The sequence below is a fragment of the Amblyomma maculatum genome, chromosome 6 (genome assembly GCF_055883805.1).
Source record: "Amblyomma maculatum isolate TAMU_Amacu chromosome 6, ASM5588380v1, whole genome shotgun sequence".
NCBI classification, from domain to species: Eukaryota; Metazoa; Arthropoda; class Arachnida; order Ixodida; family Ixodidae; genus Amblyomma; species Amblyomma maculatum.
In genome coordinates, this window is record NC_139349.1 from 14,516,729 (window position 1) to 14,540,544 (window position 23,816).

The window sequence follows — 23,816 nt, forward strand, 5'->3', positions numbered from 1 at the left end:
TTCAGGCTCTGTCAATACCTACTCAGCACCGGTCTAAAATAGTTCAGTTTATTGCCAACATCTTTGCTTGTGGGGCCGGCGATTACACACCTGCTGAAGCTTCGCTTCGAGCCTCCCGCCACAGTGCGAGTGTATGCTGTTTAGACTATAAGCAGCAACCGTGTCGTTTTTGTAGGACCGCTTTGTTGTGCTCAGCATCTAAAGGTTCCTGTTGCTCTCAAACGACCGCCTTAAAGTGTCTTACAAGTTCTATATAAAGCTGTATGGTTTAGGGACGCGTCGCTGAGCTGCTTTGGCGCTCGCTCCCTTCTCCCGTCGACCCCGTAAATTGTGACTCGTCATTCCATAGTTGGACCTCTTTCTAGAGGTCGAACTATGGAATGCAAAACGCGAGAATAAAGGCGTTTAGGGGGTGTTTGCCTGTGTGAACCGAACTAAGCTGTGCAGCGCAGTAGGCGGAACACTGCCTGTGGCGTTCTTCCAGGACCTCCGTTACAAATAAAAGCGACGGGCTTCTTGTAGGTGCACCGGTTGTGGTTGATTGAGCTAATAAGTCCCGACAACTGATACAGTGGGTGCTGTGGCGATGGTACCAAGCGCACCACCGGTAACGTCACACTATGGTGTCAAAGTCTGGCTTTTACCGCCTCGTTAGTCAACTCTCCCTCCTATATGCCGCCCCTTTGGGAAAACTGCAACGTCTGAGAGGCTGAAAGACGACTCGAGTCTACGGTTAAAGAGACATAGAAAACTAATCGGCGTACTCGTGGCAAATTGCGTTGTGGTGGCCATACTTTTAATGGCGTTAATGGCTTGTTACGTCCAGGAAATCCTTCTAAACGGTATGCTACATCTGCAGTGGAGTGTTGCTTGGCAGGAGAGCGCACAGTATGAGAGTTACGGCTGTCGTGGGCGTATTATGTTGTACTGGAACTTCTCTACCGCCACCAGTGTTCCGCAAAATAAGGCTCGAAACAACTCACTACATCAGCAAGCGTGGATATCGACTTGGTCAGTATAGGTTTGTTTTCCAAGTGTCCAGCACCATAATGTTTCAAAAAGTTGGCAGAATATTTTTTGTGGCGACCGTCATCCGGGTCGCGGTTAGAATGTAGGGCCCATGAGCGCGCGAATACAGCCGCCGATTCCACCCTATAATCACTATTTTTACTCAATGACAGCCTACTCGCCCTCCACACGCCTGTGTCATCCGCGCGTCTTCTCGGAGCAATTGGTTTCGTCACTTGCGTGGAACACTTCGCGTGGTGCTTATCTGGGCGTCTGCTCCGTCGCAGACGTCTACGCTGCAGTCGCTGTCGAATCCATCCCGCCTTAGTCCCGAGCGCGGTGGCTAATAACACGCCTGAAACGAGATGGCAGTTCGCGCCGAGACCTGCTCTGATTGCGCTCCACTTCCGGCATTGCCATCGCCGCCGCATTGCCGATTGCCTTCGCTCGGCGTCCGCCTCCCAGCAGTGGCTCTTGTCGCGAGTCAGCTGGATTCCTGATCAACGCTCAGGTTCAGCGACGCAGAACCGACGAAAACAAGCACAAAACGAAAGAGTGCACGATGCGGCAGTCGAACTCGCCGGTATATACGGTCTATGTGATATTCGGCTGCTCGAATGCGTGGAACCTCGCCTGGATAATAGGTTGACATTGGCTCTCAGCTCGAGGCTTATTTCAGAACTATTCTTATCATGGCCAATTACAAAACTTCGCCGTGCACTCACTCGCTCTCACTCACTCACATGGGTTGTAGCATCCCTGTTTGAAGCTTAATGCGCTCTTCGCGGCCTCTAGCGGCCGCACCGATTTTATTGGTCAATCAACGTCATCTTTTGAACAACGCCGAATGGTTCTTGGAAGAAGTGAGCTGAGCTGAATCCATCCGTTGATGGAGCGGATCAGTTAATGACTTGCCTCTGGAGCTTGCGATGCATAACCTTTCGCCCGCGTAACTGCCTATACTCGTATAGATGAGGGCTTTCGCGCCGTGAAATAAACGATTTGTATACGTGCGTTTCTCGACTTGCCGCCCTATTAATACACGTTCAGATCGATTCACAAAGTCCTTAGAGCGTCAGTTCGCCGTTTAATTGACCGAAGAGACTTGGCTGCTGCCTTTATTAGGGCTGCTGGGTTTGGTCACAGCAAAGGAGGGTAACGGAAATGCGAATATCTATTTCTTGAGTGCAGCAAATGCGGAGATATCTCTAGCGAGCGCTTTCTTTTCCGATTGCATCACCAGCGTGTGCACGCCTCCTGGCCGAGTCTGTTCTAAGTTTATAGTCTCATATAACGCCCGTTTCTGTCTTAGCGTAGTGACACAAAAGATCTCGCACTCGGATCTGTCCGCTTGTATTCCGGTATTCGCGCTGACGTGAGCGCCCGGTTTTGGGTATACGACAATATATCTCGCTCGCTTCCACCACTGAGCGGAGAGAGATTTCGTCTCTTCCTTCGAGCCTTGTCGGATCATCACGGCACAAAAATAGAAGTCGTGCAACTCAGTGTCCTCCTCGGCGCGCTTTCGCCGGGTCTCATTTCCAATTCCGCGACGAGGAAAGGCACGCGCGTCGAAGTCTCCTTTGAAGTGGAATATTTAATCACGGCCAAGGAGCGGCGGCAGTTTCGCTGGAACCGTTTGATTGCATTGTCGGCGGCTGATTCGTCGGCGACACTGCGCCGATGGCGGCCGCTGTTTGCCCCCGCACCGCCGGGGAACAAAGGAGTCGTCTCGCGCAAGTTATAACGCAATCTCGTCGCTCCGTCGCCAGAATCTCGAATTCTACGCTTTCGGATGCGTGTACGCGTGGCGCCGTTGCTGCCAGCTACATCCGCGCACGTGAGTGTTTCGCAGAGAAGAGAGAAAAAAATAATAGTCCTAAATCTTTCCTTCTGGAAGCGTCGCGTGTTGCGCAGGATATGAGAGCGATGGTTCCGAGCGAATTCTTCCGAGCCAGCGGCCTGGGCCGATTGCACTTCCGCGCCAGTGGCTTTGACAGTTTCATTAGTGTCGTCCCCTCATTCCCGGTCATCGCCGCACGCGCCGCGGTCCGGCTGCCTGCTACGCAAGGTAGCCGCTGTCTTGTGCGCCATTTGGAAAAACTTCCATCGAAAGAACTCTGCGCGTAGATTAAAATATCGGGAAGGCTTCTTTCGTGTGGTCGACTGAAATCTCAAATTTGTGAATATTTTTCTTTTTTCTCTCTGTCTGCAAGGGCAGTTAGTCAGGTCACATCGACATCGCTAAGTTCCCGGCGTAGACTCTTCGTGGGAGGATGTAGGACAAGCGGTAAACGTGTGTACGGCAGTTAATGATGACTGACATGCGGTATGCATAGTTCTGACGACGGTTTTGTCTTTGCTATGGTACTCTTGAAACGAGCAGGATGACGACTTCGTGCCAAATGGCTGGGAAACCCATTCCAGGCCTGAGTGATGCGCAAGAAGAATGATGACTCCTAGAATGTAGTACCGCGGGCACGTCACGGGATCATGCAGTTAGGATTGCCTATGTAAAATATTTTATGCACTGATTGAATGTCATCTGCTGAGATGAGGAGAAAGAACCGTAGAAATTGCAGAGCCGGGAAATTTGCCCGAAAGAAACGAGAAATGTCTCTGAATTTCAGGGCGGATATGCTACAGAGTAGGTTCGCATTGAACAGTGTGACATTACTCGAGTGGATTCAAAGTCAATGTTAAGTTGATATTGGTTTGGGCCGTAAATCGCGTTACCATATCCAAGATTAGGTCACACAAGGATGTTTAAGCTTGTAGGTTTACAGATGAAAGTGGCATGGACATGTCACGGCGGAAATATGTTAGTAGCTTGTTCAAAGGAATTAATTATGTGGTTTACATATTAAACCCGTAAGGCAGCTACTGTGCGTGGATATGATCACGATTCATTCTAGCGCGTTCGTCATGAAGAGTTATTAATTTTGTAGATTTATATGCTATTTGAAATGTTTGAAAAATAAATGTTGCGAACGCAATGTGGTCACCAAGACGGAAGCGCATGAAGGGGCAGAAAAATCTACAGGGTGAGGGTCAATAGAAGGCCAAGAATGTTGGACGAACGATTCAGTCTTACATGTTAGTTCCGTAAAAGTGTGAGACAATCCGATAGTAGGACATGTAGTGAGGAATTTGCTAATTTTTTTTATTTAGGCCGCGGGTAATACCACGTCATTGTGTGGACGGATGCTGAAATCGCCGAATAGAAAAAGAGGGTAGTAGAACTCGTCTTAGAAGAGCGTTCTGGAAGAGCTCTCGATATCAGGCGTATCATAACAGACACCGAGAAGTCCTCGAGGCGAGCAAGCATGGCAGCGTAATTCAATCACTTCCGTTGTTGTTAGGTTCAGAGGGGAACAATTTAGGACGTAATTTGCAGCGAGGAGCACCCCGCCGCAGTGGCAGCTTCTGACCAGTCTTTCGGAAATATTTTTTGTTGTTCTGGGTTATCTTCGCAAACACATTCTGAGCAGTGTGATCAGCGATATAAGTTTTACTATCGCAAACTAGTCTATCGCAACGGAGTTCCAGATGCATGTGATCACGTCTGGCGGATTCAGTACTGCGCTTGTGGGCGAATCGAGCGCTATGGAGGAAAAATAATCATTATTTATGCATTCAGCTGATTTTGGCCTATAAAGGGATGTTGAAACATGTTCTGTATCCTTGAAAATGAGAAAATTTCTGTGATGAGAAGCTTCCTCATTTTTTATTGTGCCTAGACTTCTGCGTCGCTACAAAAGCTTTGAAGTGCTGTTCCCATACCTAGCTTAACCTGGCAGAGGTCGACTATTTATCCATTTTGTGCATCACTGAGTCTGAAAAACACCAGGTAGCATCAGTGAGACCTATTTACATGTTTGAATAGTGAGTAGGGACAAGAAGTCGTGATGTGCTATACCATACGCGCACGCACAGCCTCTGAAATGCTGAAGTCTCGCCTCTCACAGAAATATATGTGACGCTTTTGACAGGTATCAATTGACCGCAACCACAGTTTCTTGCCGCACAATTAGCTCAAATGAGATTTTTACTTTCTTTTGTGTTCCACAGCAACCAAAAGATTTAGGATTGCGTACAGGGAAATGTCGTCGCCAATAAAAATTGTAACGGAAGAACCGTAAAATGGAACGCAAGTAGAAGTTTGTTTCTAAAGGCAAATCGCGAAGGTCGTTGGGTTGTTGAGCAAGAACATACGTGCGCGTACGCGTGTTGACGACAGCAGTGGAGCTGACGGTGAAGTGTCGCTGTAGCCAGAACACGATGTATTTTCGTACCATTATTGCACAGTTCCAGCGCCTTTACTTTGGGCGGAGAAACGTGCTTATACAAGCAATTGCGTTGAGTGGGTGAGGACAGTCAACAGCGCTACGCTAACAGAGGACTTTTAGCGACTATATATGAGGCTGCCATCCTGCAGAGCTTGACGTGTGCGGTGTACACGAGATATGGTCGCCCTCTTGCATTGAGAGACCTGGAGGTGGTGTCTCGCATGGGCTGTCATTTCATTTGAATGCGTAAGACGCACTATAGGGCTCCGAAAAGAGCGGCCACGTGTTCATGTGTTCACCTTTACAGTACACGACCATGTACAGTTTTCTTTTTTTTTTTTTTTGTTTACACCGAAAGTTCGTAGGAATTCTAGCTGATGATATTAGCACTTAATTTTGTCGTGAGAAATTCGTGTGCGGCAGCAGTTAAGGAGGTGTGAAGCTAAAATTAAATAATTGTGCGTAGAAACCTCTTAGTTGAGGAAAATAATTATTCGCCATAATTAAAAAAAGCACTTACTGGTCGATTGTGCCTTTCTCTTTTCGTTTCTTTTTCTTCTTTTTTTAATCGAAAACTGAGTAAGCGTCGACTGTGAAGAGTTGTCCGTAAAGTTCAGTTCAGTTGCAGTTCATTTCAGTTTTGATTCCTAAAAGGCCACCATTTCAAGGCAAAATTAGAGGTTACTGTTGATTACGTCGCGCGTCGAACTGCCATGATGCACTTAAATGCAATATGCTACTGTTGCGGTAACGTGAGCGCGAGTTAGGGCTCATTGAGGTTTTTGGGATATTGTGGAGGTGATATAGATAACTTCGGTTTAGTTCACCGGTGTGAGCTCACCATATATGCTCTCCTGCTCTTCCCCACTTGCAGAGGATCGAAAGCTGTTCGTTGGCATGCTGAGCAAGCAGCAGACGGAGGACGATGTGCGCCAGCTCTTCCAGTCATACGGCACGATAGAGGAGTGCACCATTCTCCGAGGACCCGACGGGCAGAGCAAAGGTGAGTAGGCTGCGGCGACGTCCCACATGTCTTGTAAGGCACCGAAAATTCTGATTAGACCCAAGCTTTTTTTTTTTTTTTTTTTTTTTTTAAGTCCGAGATTGTCACGCCACCAGCGACATCCGAAAGAAGTTACCAAACGCTCCCGAAACGTTGGCGGGATGAAGAAATAGTAAATTTGGGGGAGATCATTCGGATCGATGCGTATGAAATACGAGAGCATGTCCTTAAGATGGCGTGGCGCTCATGTAGCATTGAGGAGTGCATTATAGACACTTTTGGCAGCTTTGATTCTTCGCTGCTGCTACGCCCACCGTCATATGCACGCGCTGCGACCTACGGGCAGTATTTTCATCTAACGTGCCGAGCAATTAATTATTAGTCATAATTACCTTGCTGGACCATTCTAAGTCACCTTTAATTTGCTTAGTCGTACTGGATCATCTTCCATTTTATCTTCCAGCAGGGTTTCCATTTCAGTTTCAAATCACGTGCGTGATCCTTGAACTAGTACTGGAAGGCGGAACATTTCGAGCGTCTCTTAGCAGCGCTTTCATATGTTGAATTCCGATGGCAGATCGCGAGCGCTCGGCCGGAGCACTAACGGAGCACCAAGGGATCTCGCTCGCGTTGAGATCCTATCCTCCATATTTGCCATTGGAACGCGTTCGCTCCCACGGGAGCACTTTGCGCAAGAAAAGCTCTTATCCGGCGCTAGACGCGACCGGATCATCCTGCACTTGAACGCGCGTCAACGAACACCACGCGACAGGAGCGATGGCGTATACATCCCAACGGGCACTAGTGCGCCTTTCCTCCAGAAGCAATCCCACATTTGAACGCGCACCAAGGAACGCCACGCGACAGAAGCGGCAGTCGGCCGTGACGTGAAACGGAAGCGGGTACAACGTCACGCTGGCTTCCATACGACGAGCGTCTGCAAAATTACGGGGAAATCATCGACCATTATAAATTGGGACGTAGACTGGTACCCCCGCCAGATGTTAGACTAAATAATAGGGAAGCTGTCGCGTGGAGGCGGCTACAAACTAATACGTTCATGAACCCGGTCTGGGCGTTTCACGCGCTACCAGACTTTAGGGACAATGATCTCTGCAAACACTGTGGGGCGAGAGGGACCCTCGACCACATAATTTGAGAGTGCCCACAATCTCCAGAGATAGGGCAAAATATTACAAGTAGAGAATCCTGGGATACCCTGCTGCGAAGCGCGGACCCTGCGATCCAGCACTGCACCGTCCATCTGGTGGAAGAGGCCGCAACAAGCCAGGGGCTACCTGCCAGCCTCTAATCCGCGGGCGCACGACTCCCCGTTTCCGATGGAATTAAAAGTTGTACAACCAATCAACCAACCAGCCAAACCTGCAGATTTCGGCAGAGCAAATATCGTCGCTCCATGGAGCGATCCGGGATCGACGCGAGATCCCGATCTGCCAATGGAACAGACAACTCGCGCTCCCGTTCTGCCATTGGAATAGAATTGCTCTGGCCAGGGTAGAAAAACCTGCTCTGAATCTGCCATTGGAATTCAACAATACACACCACACAAATCGTTGATACGTTTGGAGCGGTCACATGTCACGATGTCTATTCCTGTGTCTGTTAATGTGTTATTCCGTTAGTGATTGCGGTCTGTCAAGGATGGTCGTTGCTTACTGATCTGGAGTAAGATATTTATTACTATTTTCGGGTTTTCGTCCAGCTCCAGCTAGAAATGATAACATCGCTCCAATGGTGCCTATTCCAGGTGGAAAAACTGGAATCTCCAATTTTGCCGTCTCATCATTGGTTGTTGCCTCAAATATGCATCATCACATTCGAGTCCATTTTATTTGAGGTTTTCATTGTATCTGAGAATTTCGCTGTATTCAAGTCTATCAGCTTTTACGACTTGAATGAGTAGCGGCGCTGACGAAAACTTTCCTTCTGTGTATTTTGGCAGGAGGGAAACTTACCTTTTCCTGTCCCCGGCTGATCGTAATAGCTTATTTTATTTGTGTTGTTGGGGCATTACTAAGGCCTCTTTAAGAGATCAAACGTTCTAGATTTGCTTATTTTCGGTGGTAATGCGTAATAAAAACGCTGTACAGCAGCATTCTAAACGTTCCCGCTCCAGTCGGTCGTGTTGGTTAGCTATAGCATTGGTAACATTTCAGCCGGTCATATCTACTCCGCCGGCGTGCTGTCTTCTAGCATCTAACGGCGTATCCGGAAACTCCGTTCTCGCTCTGTTATGGGCTTCGGGAAAAATGAATATTTCACAGCACATGCGGCTGAAGAAGAGAAGAAAATAGAACTGGAAAAGAAACCGACCCTTTTTTACGACTTGCCGTGTCAGCGCGAGATTATCGCTGCGAGCGTCGTCGCAACCTCGCCAGGCTGGTGGCGGCCTCCCGCGGCGTGCCCGGAAACTGCCGCCGGGGGACCCGTTAAAAGCGTGAGCTGCATGGCTTATCTGCACCGCGCGAAAGGATCGGCATGGCTAGCCATTGTTGGGATGCTTTGCGGGTCCCCAAATGCGCTCCGGGGGCCAGCTCTCGGCCTCTGGCGTGTGTGTTCGTGCGAGTTAGAAGAGAGCGACTGCAAGCTCAGCCTTGCCGGACACGCATAGGGGAGTTGCAGCACTCGCTGTTGGTGGCCGTTATCTCGCTAACGACTGTGATTGGTCGACGCCGGCGACGAATGTGGATCGCTGCGTGAGCAGACGAATGCGCTGGAATGATTGCGATCCATGCCAACGTACTCTGACTAGAACCGTGCAGCTTCGCGGAGCTTGCACCAGCTTGGGAAATTAGGGACCGAGTTTCCAATCCTACGGGAATGTCAGGACAGGCCGTGATTGGCCAATTGGTGCCCTACCTGAAATGTTGTTTGCTGTCGGGGGTAGCCGGCTGACATAAGTAGACCATTCATGCGTTCTTTTGCTGAGCGAAAACACGCTTTCTAGTTTCGAGCAGACGACGAAGCTACGGCCACCACTGCGCTGAACAATTCAGGACGGAAAGAGTACTCGCTATCTGGCAAGAAAAGCGATATAACATCCGGAGGAGCTCCGAAAGCACTGATACGGAGGGCAATCGTAAACGTACAAATACTATGTCATTTTTATCGGCTACACAACACTACTGGCACCCGTCCCGAAGCGCACTTTTCGTGGCACTTCCTCGACTCTCTGCTATGCGGCATTTCTCGCTTCTTTCACCCCGGAGGTAACGGCCACGAATCAGAGCTCTCTTTTGCCGGTCCACCTTTGAGTTTGACGCGTACTGTCCGGATGGACAGTATGCGTCCCAAGTGCGTAACCCAAGACCCAAGAGCTTAAATTAACGTAATGTAACATAACGTAACATAAAATACATAACATGGCTGTCCTCGGATTGATTGGCTTCTGCGCTCCGTCGGCTTTATCATCGAGGTAAAGGCGTAATATTTATCCTAGAGCTCTACCTGCGTAATCGCGTTTCTACTTTCGTAATCGTGGCATTTTCTCCGTGTGTATATGCGCAGTTCGTGGAATGTGAATCCCTCGAGACGAACAGCTTGCTTGAGGTCGGGCACTTAGAACTACTTTTTTTATTATTATTATTATTATTATTTTTTTACGACATTGGCTCCAGTGGCCGCTTTCGTTCCAGGGGCATTGTTATTGGTGCGAGTTGAATGAATTATTCGCACAGACGAAATATAATATCCGATCATTTCCGCACAGTTGGGAACTGCTGACCGGTGAGGGAAAACCGCGCTAATAAGCGTGAGTGCCTGGCGCAGCCTATTGTCGTTATGGAGAGACACATCGTCACGGCTTCGCAATGCGAACGGAACATGCACGACACCCGCGCGACCTCTCGACGGCTGCTTCGCCCCGCTCAGCTCTCATCGGATGATTTTTTTATTATTATTATTATTTCCAGCGCCTTCTCATCTCTCCGTTTTTCTCTCTTATATCTCGACGTCGCTGTCTGTCCGGAATTCGCGCCGACACCAAATTAGGCTCGAATGAATCCTCCCGGACCATTAGGGAGCAGCGAAATGAAAATACAGCAACGGGGACAGGAGGGCGGGAAAAAGAAGCACGGCAGCAGTTCCAGTACAGCTAGCGCCGTCATGAAAGCAAATATATATATATATATATATATATATATATATATATATATATATATAGTGAACCGAACACACGAGGACGCAGAATAAAGTTGACGCGCACTGCACTGGGAGAGGACAGAGTCAGCAAAAGTGACTGAAAGCGGCGCTCTAACGCAATTCTGCTGCGCGAGTCGCCTCCGGCACTCTTTAAGCACCGGAGAGCAGAGCGTTGCTCGGAGCACTGCTCGACTGGCGCCTTCATTTTTTTTTTATTTCTTTTTTTATTTTTTCTGTCCGCTTGTCGAGTCCTGCGGGAGGAGAGCGCGACGAAAAGTCGACGCGGCATAAATACGACGGTCGCGGGAAGATGACGGCGGGCCAAGAGCGGAGCCGAACGGGGAAAGGAGGCTTAAGTAAAAGCGGTTCCAGGCCGCGCGTCGTCGAGCGCGCATTAGCAGCCGCGGGGGGAGGCCCTGGGCTCGAGACGTGCGTGAACCACCGCCGCCGAGTGCGCCGAAGCGAAGTGGGCGCAGCGCGCGCGCGACAGCCTTCCTTCCAGAAAACGGCACGTGCGGCGGAACTCCAACGGTGGTGGTCTCCAAGACGCTGCGATGAGCGAGGGGCTTGGGTTTTGGGAAAGGAAAGGCGCGTGCTATGTTGGAGGAGAAAAACAAATATAAAAAATGGCAAATGTTTTTCGACGTTTGTTGGCCAAGGGTGATGAAGGCAAACGATTATCATAACGGCGGAGGGATATGAGCGGTTTCTTTAGCCTCATACTTTTTTTCTTCACCAAACGACGCAAGTCGTCTGTCGTTAAGCTTTGTCGGGATGTTAACTGCAGCTACAGCAGGGCTGATGCGAATACTGACGACGGTCGGAGTCATTATAGTAACTCGGGTTGTGTAGGTTTGTAGGACTTATTTCCGCTCATATCATTCGTTGCACCGACATTAGCATCGCGGTTAAGACTTGGTGTTCGCTGAGGATATTTTGCAGAGCGCGTTTACCGCACAGCCGGGCGTAGCAACCAGTCATGAGGTGTGGACGACGAGTGATTTCGTCGATAAGCTCCTCCGATAAGCTCCTCACTGTAAAATTCTTGCCAGATTTATTTTACGCTTCCGGCCACCTACTTATTTCACGAAGTCTCTGCTAAGTGTTTTTAAAAGTGCAGACGCGATTTCTCAGAAACGCCCTTTTACGAAGACGGCCGCTTCGGAAAGCGTTGTCGCCATGAAATCATCGCAGTGTCAACTAAGTCGCAATCACATTTCATGGATTGCTTCGTCGTCGGTGTTCGTCTTGTCGAAGATTCTAGAAAGGGACTCGCTTCTCTACCAAAGCGTAACGTGTTGCTACTCTTCCCTGAACGCTTCCATGCCGTGTGTTCCCGGACACAGCTCGCGAATTTAGCTCTCAGCTGTGGACGTCGAGCTAGGTACTTCCAAGTGTGAGCTACCGCGATAACAGAAACAGCACCCGGCATAAGCCCCACACTAACACATGGCACTGTGCCTTCTCTGCCCGCAGGTATGCTCTATGGGAGTCGTAGATTCACTGATTCTTTCAACTACCTTGTTATCAGCAGCGCTGTGAGTTGATGTGCCCTTACTCTCTTTCAACAAACTTGCTATCAGCACCGCTGTAGTAGTAGGAGCTGACGTCCCGGATACTTGAGGGCTTGGGCTGCTCAGCTTCCTTCGGTCCTCGCAGTTCTTACCCGTTTGCCAACTCCAATGGTCTCACCCAGCGGAGTGCGCTGTCCCGGCCCGCCGTTCAATGCGCACTCGCTTCGAGCAGGTAGTCGCTGCTCTGCAGAAGGTGGGTGGGTGCCTCAGTCATTTGCAATCTTTTCACTTCTGTCGGTGCTTTCCTCGCCGCCCTCAGTGATGAAATGCATGCGTCTCCTGTCGTGCTGTATCCGCGCGGTGTGCGCGCACATCGCCGGAAAGTTTCGCGGCAATTCTGACAAAGTTGCTCGATCGCTGTCCGCCAACCGTGGTTAGCGCGCCGTCTCCGTCACCTGAAAAAGTCCATTTCTGGCTCGCAATAATCGCAGGAGCTGGTCCCGTTGTTTTCGTGTGGCTTCATTGCCCTTCTCTCGTTTGCGCCGTCCTCATAGAAGCAATTTGAGGAAGATTTGCCACGCTATGTTTCGTGCATTACCAATACATATTTTGTGTAGATGCAGATCTAGGCGTGTACTAAGTATGAATTCTGGGCAACCGTTAAATAAGATTTCTGTTGCAGCTCTACAACTTTTCTCTGTGCCTATAATAAGATAAGAGATAATAAGTTAAGAGGTGAGGTGTTCCTATACGGTTACATTTGATATAAAGTAGATCACAGAACGGGCAGAAATGTCCTGCATTTATGGGAACATATATCTATTGAAAGAAGACACCTTCGTTGTTTCAATCGTTATTTTCTTTTTCTCCTTATGTACCGAGATACAAGGTGCGGGATGAAATAGGGAGATTCGGCAGTCGTGCCTCGCGTTGATTGCAGTGGCTGACTGAGAGCTGGCCTTCGTGGGATGTGCCGTTCGGTATTGCGTGCGAGTGTTAGGGGGAATGGTCGGTAGTTGAGAGAAAGCAGCGCTCCGTGCCCCGACTACTATTATTAGTGACCGTTGCAGTTGTCCATAACGGAAGAAGCCCGCGCCTGCGCACTGCTTTCTGAAAAGGAAGGAAGTTATGAGCGTGACGCGCGCAGCAATAAGCAGTGATAGCTGCTTCTAATAATGACTTAGTTTTTTGTTGCAGTGGCCTGTAATTTAAGGAAGCACGACAGCAAAGAAAGGCGCGTCGTGTATTTTTGAGACAAATTCGTGACTGCACTAAAGTGGTTTATTTCTCTTACACTGTTTTCTGATATGATTAGTTTGTATGCGTATGGATATAGGTTCCCCTCTGTGTAGCACGTACCTTCATGTATATCGTGTCACGTGTGACATCAGGTGAGACCTCGGCGTTGCTAGTGCGTTCCTTTTACCATTGGTTATATTTCATTGTACCGAGTAAACGTCACCGGTAGTCCGACATTTCGTCTGTTTACTAAGCGTACCGCATTGTTATGGGCACTTCTTCTTCGTAATTTCAAAGCGCGTCAGAGCGCCCAGAATTTTTTGTGACGGCAGCTCCACCACCCGCTGTAACCCTCGGCCTCTTCCTGTCTTGTTGGAATGCACGCTTCAAAGCTGTACATTTCTGCGACTCAATTTGGGCGAACTGTGCACGAGTGATTTGGGCACTGTCCCACGAAAACCTTGCACAATTTTTTAGAGCGGAACTGCATGGTCTGCATAAGGAGGACGTTCAAGTTTCTTTCCTCGCGCCCGAAAATGATTCATGGCCCTTGTCATGGGTGTCGAATTTCTGGCCGCTGGCCGCCGAAGTATAGGATGAAGTACGGACTATTAATGTGTTTTTCAGAATAAAGTATCCACTATAGGTACATCGCCTGAAAAGAGACGTTACCTTCTAATCTGAATAAAATGTCAGTGAATAAATAAATTACCTAGTCAATGCAGCCGGCTTTTATCGGCCAGTAGGCTTGAAGGCTATATAACTCGTGCAAACGGCAACATGTGCAAACGGATCGTACAAGAAAAAGATATTAACGGAAGAGAGGGGAAAATAATCAAAGAAATAGGGACCAACGTTGTGTCCACCTATATTTCAACCACAGTTACAGTGCAACAACCTCCCTTCAAGAAAGAAAAAGGAAAAAGCGGCAACTGCGCATATACGCAGGTTAAAATTCGTAAAGAGTTCACGGAACAGTGTCCAGGGCTCGGCATAGAGCAACGCAATCAGGCAACTTATTCCATTCATTGATGACACGCGCAAAAGAAGAGGGCTTCAAATCAACATTTTATCTCTGGTATTTTTTCATTGTGATCGCATCTCGTGGATATAAATTGCGGTGGCAGTAAACAAATTCCCGGCATGACGTTTCTGCACGAATAAATGCATGATAGAAATTCTAACATAATTCGGAGTAGCACCCCTCTAGCGAGTCTCAGTACCCATCCTCCTTAATACAGTGGCTGCGAACACTGAAACAATAGGTGTTAGTCTCAAACCGCGTAGCAGGATTTTGAACGCGCTCCATCATTGTACAATCGGCCCCAACTCGATGTCCCAAAACTGAAATCAGCCTTTTAGTATCCAGAATGCGGTAACCTATCGACACGGGCTGACTTCGTCATCTGTGTTCCGTTAGGCAAGAGAGCATCAACATGTTCTGGGCCGTGTCTCTGGCTTAAACGTGTCCCAGCTTATACTGTGTGGAGTTGTAGAACCAAATTAGTACTATATCGCAACTTCTTCGTGTTGTTTGCTCTGGTTTGCACTAGCTGCTAACGAGCGAGCGTTAAAATGTAAAATAAGAAATTCAATCTTGCTCCGTATACGCCACCTCACTGCATGACTGACGTGAGATAACCCAACTTAATGCACGCCGTTTAACTGGCCATGCGCGAGCATGATAGATAACCCCTTGCGACACCCCCGTGTCCCAGAGGTCGTCGCGCAACGCGCCTCCTCAAAAAGTAACCGAGATGACCAAAACGCGCTTGCCATTATTCCACCCCGGGCGTCCCTCGTGTCTCCACGGCCCCACGCAGACACGCGGTGAAGCCACCGCCACCGAAGGGCTGATTTGCGACACCTTGCCCCTCTCCCCTGTCGTCAGGGTGGCGTGCTCGTCGTCTCCTCACGGGCACTTCACGCCCTGTCAAGCTAATACGGTTCAGCGTCGTGCAATGTGGAGCTGCCATCAGCTGGCCGCTGCTGCTGTTCACGAAGCTAGCTGCGCGTGATAACAGTTCGCGATTGGTCGCCGTCTTTAATCGCTTAGCCAGCACCCACTGGGACAGGCAAGAACGGCAGCTCCTTACAAACGGTTGAGCTAGTTCGTTCCGTTATTGTCAGGTCCCGGCTCTACTACAAGCGTTGGCTATGCTGCGCGCTTTTGGGTGACCTAGAGCTCGACTCGGGCTGGTGGGTTCCTTATCGCGGGGCCCGCAGCCACCTCGCCCGAGGCGGTACGAGCGCGCCAATTATGAATCTCGCGAGCGGCGCGGCCCATCGATCGCGCTCCCGATCCGGTCGCGTTTAGGGCGAGCGTCTGGGGATCTTCTTCAAGCGGTCGTCGCCGACAGCGTGCAAATGCCCAGCGCCGATTTGACAAATCGCCGTCTCGTCGTTATGCGCCGACCCTGTGGCATTCCGCACCCTCCGATGCTGACCTTTCGTCCGCCGGATGGAAATCGCTCCGTATCGTCGGAAACGCAAAGGGACGCCTAGGGATGTCATAGGGATGCCTTCGCACGCGGTTCGCTGCAGTCGCTTGGCAAACAGAGGGGACGAAAAAATCCCTCAGAAGGTTTTGCGCGCATGGCAAGGTTTTGAGTAGGAAAGGTGCGTTTTGAATATGTCAAGTGCGGGTTACCTCTCACCCATGAATAAGGGATAGCTGGTTTGCTCACACAGCTTTCCCGTTGGCTTTAAGGTTCGTTCAGACACTATTTGATACGTTACCTCTCTGGTCGTACTCTGTACAGCCTTACTGAGTCCGTAGTGCACCGGTGGGTTGTAAGGATTCCGTGTACATCGATTTCCGGTAATCGGGTACTAGCCATGTTATTCATGGCTGCTTAGACTTGTCATTGGCTATACACAGAAAGTGTAGAGAATGCATATATGCACCTGGAATGTTGCCACCGTGCGACAAGACTGCTTATTGGGGACGCCGTTTTCTTGCAAATGTCTTAGCTCAGCCTGAACAGACGTTCTATTCAGGCCGGAAACCAATTATTCAAACAGTTATCCGCGCTGTTCTCACGGGGCGATGATGGAAACGTTTAAACTCTTCGACTCGTCACAGGTGTCAATGTACCTGTTGTCACCAGAGGGTCATTAAGCAATTCGTCTCCAGCAGTGATTTCCCCCTCTTTCTTGATTCTGCTGCGTGCTGATTACACACACGTACTTGAAACACAAGAGCTTCACTCGTATGTTGCGCATAACCCTAGCCTATAGGACTAATTAAAAGCTGGTACGCACTGCATGGGCGAATGCAGGACGCACGGTTAATGATGTCCTAGATAACGAGATAGGAGTATATTTTTTTTGCATGCTCGTTATATAGTGCTAGCTGTATTGAATTGGTTACCTAGTTTCCGCATTAAGTGTTCCGTCAGGCCAGCCGCTGTATGCTGGCCTCCATTGTCCGGCAATGACCGACATAAGACACCCAATTCGAACTGGCATGCAATGAAGCCACGAATACGCCCAAGCAGCCCCCGTTCAGTGTGACGGATATTCATGTCGTCACCAATGTCTGAATTCATCTCGCCAACCAGCTAGCCTGATCACTAGTCGCACCCTGGAGTACGGAACCCTATTGTTGCTACTATTATTTTTGTTATATATCATCGCTGTCATTCAGGATATGATGCGTATGGAATTCGTGTATCATCTACTCTTACGCTGTCTTCACGTGTACCGAAAGCGTCAATCGCGTGGCTATAGGGCAGTGGAGCCATCCACTGGTAGGTGTGTACTTCTTCCCCCCCCCCCCCCCCCCCCCCCCCCCCCCCCCCCAAGTAAAAGAAACATGTCAGATTGAGGCGAATACCACATAGGTGGAATATGTTTCCACACAGCGGCACAACTACCAAAGTCAGACGAGGGAACAGACCTCGTAAGCAGAAACTGGCGAGCAGCCTCGGATGTGGCGTCTTCAGGAGACGCACACCAAAAGTTTGCGCGCCATTCGCTTAGCCCGTGTTTGTGCGGACGTCTCGTGAGCGGTAGGGACCGGCGTTGCATGACGCGGTCTCCTTCTTTGAGCGCTGCAAACAGGGGATGTCCGCGATCCCTCCTGGCCCGGGGCTTCGTGAAAAAGGAGACCATGGCACCCCTGTCCTTCAGAGTCTCTCGCGCCTCGCCGGGGCCTTTTGAAACAGGGCGCCGGCAAACAGCGGTTTCCAATTCGCTGAGTAAACAGTCCCCGGCGTGGGCGACTACAGCAACAGAAAGCCGGTGGCGAAGGGGCACCAGCGGGTGGAAGCCCGCACTCTACGCCACCGCTGACTACAGTGGCTGGCATATGCGACGGCCTCTCCGCCTCGTGCGGTTTCGAATGAAAGCCGCCGTGTGGACTTAATCCCGTCTCGGGTTCGCGCGCGCGTGCTCCGAGCAGCGAATCAAGAGAAAAGGGTGGCAGGGAGAAAAGCGTGATTCGAAAATCCGGGAACTTGGGGTTGGAGCGTAAGCAGAAACTGCGGCCGGGTTTCGACGAAACCTCTGACGGCAGCGGGTGCCCAGCGCCGCGAACGGTTTCCGCTTCTTCATGCAGCGCCGCAACTAGGGCAACTTTATTGTACCCGTTTTGAAAAATTCTCCCGCCTCAACCGGAGGCGCACAAAGCTTGCGCGTTGTTGTCCTTTTCTTTATGAGGCAAGTTTGACCATGATGTTCACTTGGTTTGGCCGCGTATGATGAGAAACCAGGACCGTCTGCGACGAGACTGAGGAGCAGAAAACGCCAGCGCAGTTTTTTTCATCAAAAGGCAGCTGTGGCGTCATCTGGCGTCGCTGGAGGAAAGCGCCGCAGTTCAAAAGAGTCGAGGCAAGCACGGCACGTTTTTGTAAGGGTTCTAGATGGCACCACCGCTGCCCCTCGTCGGAAAATTGGCGTTTGCGTCTATTGCTCCTAAGTCTTGTCGCAGACGATTCTGGTTTCTCATCATGCGCGACCAAACCAAGTAAGCACTATGATCAAACTTACCTCGTAAATAAGGGGACAAAAATGCGCAAGCTTTCTGCGCAGTTTCAGCACAAATCAGCATCCGGTTGAGATGGGAGAATTTTTCAAGACGGGTACGATAAAGTTGCAGAACACTGTATGTTAATAATAAGCGCTTCGCCCGGCAGCTTTCATCTTCCATCTTTTTCTTTTCTTCTGGACAGACCTTAATGGCGACCGAACGCTTATCTCGGCCGTAGGTTTACTGCCGCAGAACATAGATGGCCCAAGGGTAGCATGCCTGCTTTAGAACCTATGTGCAGATGCCTATTTCCCACCGGATCGGGGCAAACTTGGCCTCTCTCTGAGACAGTCCTCCACTACCGCATATCATATGCGCCAAGCATAGCCTTCAAGCGACCCGTTTAGGCTTCGATATCCAGGGGCGTTAGTTTCATCTGTAACAAAACGATCTACTCACATGCGTGACATGAGAGGAAGGATCTTTCTGAAGTAAGTTTCCCGCTGTAAAGTGTTCTAAAGCCATTTTAACTAACCTTTGCATTAAGAAAGCGCATGGACGTCGTAAGCCGCGCGTCTTACAAATACTGACCTATCAGTCTGTATCTGCAGTTTTTGTTGGCGATGAACTTTGGCGTTTACGTGAACGCTTCTTTTTTGCTTGTTGCATGGCAGGACTCCTGACTTAGGTTGATTGTAGGGAGACTAGAGCTGACAGGTGATGGCCGCAGATTTGAGCCCTCGACCATGAGGAATATTTTATTAATAATGAAAGTCCTAAGAAAGCTGTGTCTTTTTTGTTGCTGTTGTTGTTCTGGTCGCAGCAGTATGGCTGCTCTCGAATAAACGTTAACAAGAAACTGCTCCCTCAAATTAGATCTATTTTATGTTGGAGAGTTCATTCCCTATATATACACCGCCGCGGTGCTGCAGTGGTTAGGGCGCTCGACCTTTGCGCCCAAAGGATACGGGACTAAATCCCGGCCGCGGCGGCAACTTTCTGATGGAGGCGAAAAGCAAAGTACCCATGTGCTGTGCGATGTCAGTGCGCGTTAAAGAACGCTAGATAGTCAAAATTAATCCGGAGCCCTCCACTACGGCGTCTCTCAAAGCGTGAATCGCTTTGGGCGCTTTAAGCGCCGTATATCAAACCAAACTGATCTAATATATCAGCTTGATTGTCTCTTAATTATCCTTAAGCCATGCCAATTGCTAAGAAAAAAGTATCATGCGAAGTCAATACGTTCGAGTATGCAGGCATACATTTATCGTCGGTTAATTTAAGGCATCATTCCGGGAAATTTTACTTGCAGCGGAAGGCCTAAAGAAAGAAAGGGGCTTTTTCTCCCTTATTAGAATACCTTCAGCACACATATTTAGGCTTGTCCTTAGAGATTGATGAGAACAGCTCGAAAGACAGCATGTCTTCAACGTTTCCGCCTATGTAGATGCGATTATCCTCAACCACAGCTAGGCCACTGCAGAGTCCTTCAATGCTTTTTTCAAAAAGCATTGAAGGACTCTGGCCACCGGCTTCACAAAAGGCTGCGCTGAAAGAGCAGCTGTCGACATTCAAGTGCCCCAATCAGGTGCCCTGTTCGCTTATGAGGCACGGGGACAAGGTGCTCCAAGCCAATTTCAAACGCAAAGGCTTCTCATGGAGCCGTCGTATCCGAGTAGGCCTTGGTCATTTATAACACTCGGTAATCTGAATTCTTCGGCAATATATCTGTCAGCTGCGGCTGACAAGGAGCGGGAACGCAGCTGCAGCCTCTTTCTTGTTTGAACTTATGAAGTCTGATACTAAATTAAAAAAAAAAAAAAAAGACGTCTCAGAAACAGAGTTCATCGGTTCTACACCCATACGTAGCTCGTGCAACGCAGCAGAGTCGTTAGTAGAAAGTCTAAAGCTTCCTGGAAACCTGTAAGAGCGCTTACTGTTGATAGCAAGTGATCTTCCTTCGTCATGAGTGATCTCCTTCTTAAGCCCTAGCATCTTAGTGACTTCGCGGTCGTTGATACATATCCAGCCTCCGAGCACGGCTTTCAACGCGGCAAAGTGAATTTGAATAAGTAACAACGTAAAATCCTTGTCGCTTCCTCTCTACTCGCGGAGATGTCATGTGTGGCTGAAGTGTTTCCTAGCCCGTTCTTGCCTTTCTACGCAAAGCCGTGTCCAGCGCCACCATCAGCCCGGCCGGTCCCCAAGTCTTCGGAGGCGGCATACAACGCTGTCTAGGACCTGAGTACCTGGGGAACGTTTTTTTTTTTTTCTTTCTTTCTTTTTTTAAAGAGATAGGGTGCCTTTCGCTGTCGCAGAACGGCGTCGCAGCTACGACGGTGGCGACGGAAAGGACGAGGTTGTAGTCACGACAAACGCGCCGCCGTCACCGCTTTCATCCAGTCCCGTCAGGGAACATGCCGAGTTCAGGCGCTTTGGGCGCAGACTCTTCGCTCGATATATCGCTTTCCGAAAGAGGCATTTCAGGTTTTTCCCTCTTCAGGCCATGCTTCTCCGGCGCGCAAGGCTTCCTCCATTAGCAGGGCCCCACGCAGCGACACCGGCCCCGTATATATGCGCCCAGGAATCGAACGCGCCAGAAACGCGAAAAAAATAGAGAGAGAAAGAAGCAGAACAACGTCTTCTCCGCCCTGCCGGAGTGGATGAAGCCTGTGAGTGCGTACTATCGCATTAGCATCTGGCTCAGCCACGTCATGGTGGATGTGCACTGTAAAGTGTGGAAAAGAGAAAGGGTTGGGGAGAGGTTGTTTGAAAAATGGATTTTGTTTTGTTTGCCTGCGTGCCAATCCCAGTTTGTATCATTTCTTTTTTTTTTTTCTTTTGTTAACGGAGTTCATATTTTTACTCTCTCTTATATCATCCGCGTGCCTCTGGGATGGGGTGGCGAAGGAACACGTCACGAGATTTCTGTCCACGAATCACGAATTCGCTGAATGTAGCGCCGTGCGGCTTTACTCAAAGGCGTTGTTTTTCTCGTTCTCAAGTACTGTCTCGCACACGCATTTGCTGCATGGGGGTGAAGTGCTGCAGATTATATAGTTAGCTGAACCATCCACATCAGCTTCGGAAGCTGGCTGATTCAATTAAAATTGAAGCTAGAGTCGTTGTGCAAGTTTTGATTAGCTTAAAATACTACCTGTGTAATATAGTACTGAAGGAAGTCGATACAACTGGGGCAAAGCGTACTGAGGGAATCAGTACCACGCGCGCAAGAGATCTTAAACACGAACTACTGAAGCTCATTTGCTTCCTATAACAGAGTGCTACTATGAGCAGCGCTTATATCGGTTAGCGCAACCTGAAAAACGCCATAGCCTTCGCAATATAAACCTGCGCCACATTTCATTTTTTGCTTATTTCTTTTTTCTTCTCTGCAAAGAGTCTAATTAGCATGGAGTTGTGTAATGTAATATATCAGTACTGCTTGGTGAACTTCATTTTTCAGTTTTATTCCGTCGTCGTAGAACACGAATTTCTCATTTTTTTTTAACTGGTCTCCGTGCAAGGAGACGTGACAAAATACAAAAGGAACGAAAATTTTGCACCTGTATAACGTTTTAAAAGTCTATCCCGGTTAAATTTAGTTATATATTATATCGAATAGTCAAAACCTACCTTGAACGTTCTGTCCGAAAGTATACGGCGCTGGTGTTCTCAACTTTTGAACTCCTTTTTCAACGGAACAGTAGACAATTCGAACGGCACACCGCGCCGCCGAACGTTTCACCACCAACGCTTCCGAAGCCGGGTTAACAGCGCAGCATTGGGCATCTGCTAGACGAGAGAAGCATGAGATATGGTGGCGGTAGAAGTGCGATCTGAAGTTCCTTTTTCAACGCGTAAACATTATGGGGCTCATTGGAAAAAAAAAAAAAAGAAAGAGAGAAGGAGCGCTGCGTTCGCTGTCTGGACAGGAAGAAGCCTGGCTACTGAAGTGGTTCGTCCGGGGTCGAAACCGACCGTGGTGGCCGCGCCTCGATGGGGGCGAAAGGCAAAGGCGGCAGTGGTGCGATGTCAGCGCACGTTAAAAAAAAAAACCAAGGCGGCCAAAATTATTCCGTAATCCTCCACTGGTGGCACCTCTCTCTCTCTCTCTCTCTCTCTCTCTCTCTCTCTCTCTCTCTCTCTCTCTCTCTCCCTCTCTCTCTCTCTCTCTCTCTCCTTTCACTCCCTCCTACCTTCTCTTATGGCGATTGCCCCGCCGGGGTGGTGCAGTGGTAAGACGCCCGACTACTGTGCCGGAGCACCCGACCTCGGCGGCTGCGTTTCGATGGAGGCGAAACGAAGAGGCGTCTGTGTGCTGTGCGATGTCAGCGCACGTTAAAGATCCCCAGGTGGTCGAAATTACTCCTTAGCCCTCCACTACGGCTCCTCTTTCTCTCTTTCCACTTTCACTCCCTCCTTCCTCCCTTCCCTTACCGCGCGGTTGAGGTGTCCACAGAAAACAAGTGAGATAGTTACCGCGCCCTTTCCCTTCCTATAAATCAATCAGTTTTTTATGGCACTTAAGTTCAAATGTCCGCCGATAAAGGAGATAGATACTGCGCCTTTCTTTTCCTATAAACCAGTTTACGTTTCTTTTTTTTTTTTTTATTATTGTCTGTCCGCACCCCCAAAATGGGCAGTCCATCCGCTCCTCCGAAATTTGATTTGACCAAACTAGCTGCCTAACCTTATTTAGGTATGGCCAATTATTCGGCGGTGAACCCAAAATTTATATGGACCACCCATAAAATGTGTCCCTCATGAACCCCCGAAATTTGACTTAGTCGGAATTTGACCAAACATTGACCAAAATTTGACCCTCCTGCCTAATTTGACAATGACCTACTCAGTGGTGACTTCAAAATTTAAATGGGGGAGGGCTTTACAAAATTTGGCATGCTTACGCAGTCTGCGCATGGAGGTACGGGTCATCCACTTGTGGCTATAACACTGTCACTGCTTTCAAAGTCCCATTTCGGCCGACCCGGCTATGTAATAAAGCCAAGTGGCATGGCACACGAAGCACTACCTCCAAGTCCTTCCGTGCATGTATCGTTTTGCTTCAATATGCGCCTGCGTCGGACGCAGTGTTGGTTTGAAAGCAATGACCGTATTATAGCTAGAAGTGGATGACCCTGTACGTGCACTCTGAAAATATTTCAACATGACACCGCTGTCATGCGGAGAAGCAACCTTTCGGTGCACCGGCTTGACTGCGGTGAGGCCAGCCTAGCTGACTGAATGCTTGCGGCGGCTCTCGCTTGGTCTGGTTGGCTGTGTTAAATCCGCTGCCAAAACCAGCCTTAGTTTAAATGAGGCATTATTGCGTTAATGAGATGTGTATAACTATCGTAATGGGAGGCTGTCGTGTTCCATATTTCGAAATTTCGATACATCGAACTATTTCCCGATACTCGTGGAATTCTATAAATCTGTGATCGACTATAGTAACAAGCATTTTTCCAGCACGCGATATCTGAAGGATGAAACTTGACGAGCAGGTCGAAAGACATTGCGCGGCTTTCATGTGGACACTATTACTAAACGCGCATGCTTATGGCTATTAGCCAAACAAACAGATCCCCCTGATTTTTAATAAGGACACAATTATTCATTAGCACCGA

At 49.1% G+C, this 23,816-nt stretch overlaps 1 protein-coding gene across 8 annotated transcripts in view; it reads left to right on the top strand.

The window, feature by feature from the left end:
• bru3 (CUGBP Elav-like family member bruno 3) overlaps nucleotides 1-23,816 on the top strand; it is a 609,833-nt gene that overhangs the window by 498,907 nt on the left and 87,110 nt on the right. For all 8 annotated transcript variants that reach the window (XM_084606110.1, XM_084606111.1, XM_084606109.1 and 5 more), the window contains one exon: nucleotides 6,172-6,300. In XM_084606110.1, coding sequence (XP_084462236.1) covers nucleotides 6,172-6,300 — 129 coding nt within the window. The remainder of the gene's footprint in view (nucleotides 1-6,171; nucleotides 6,301-23,816) is intronic.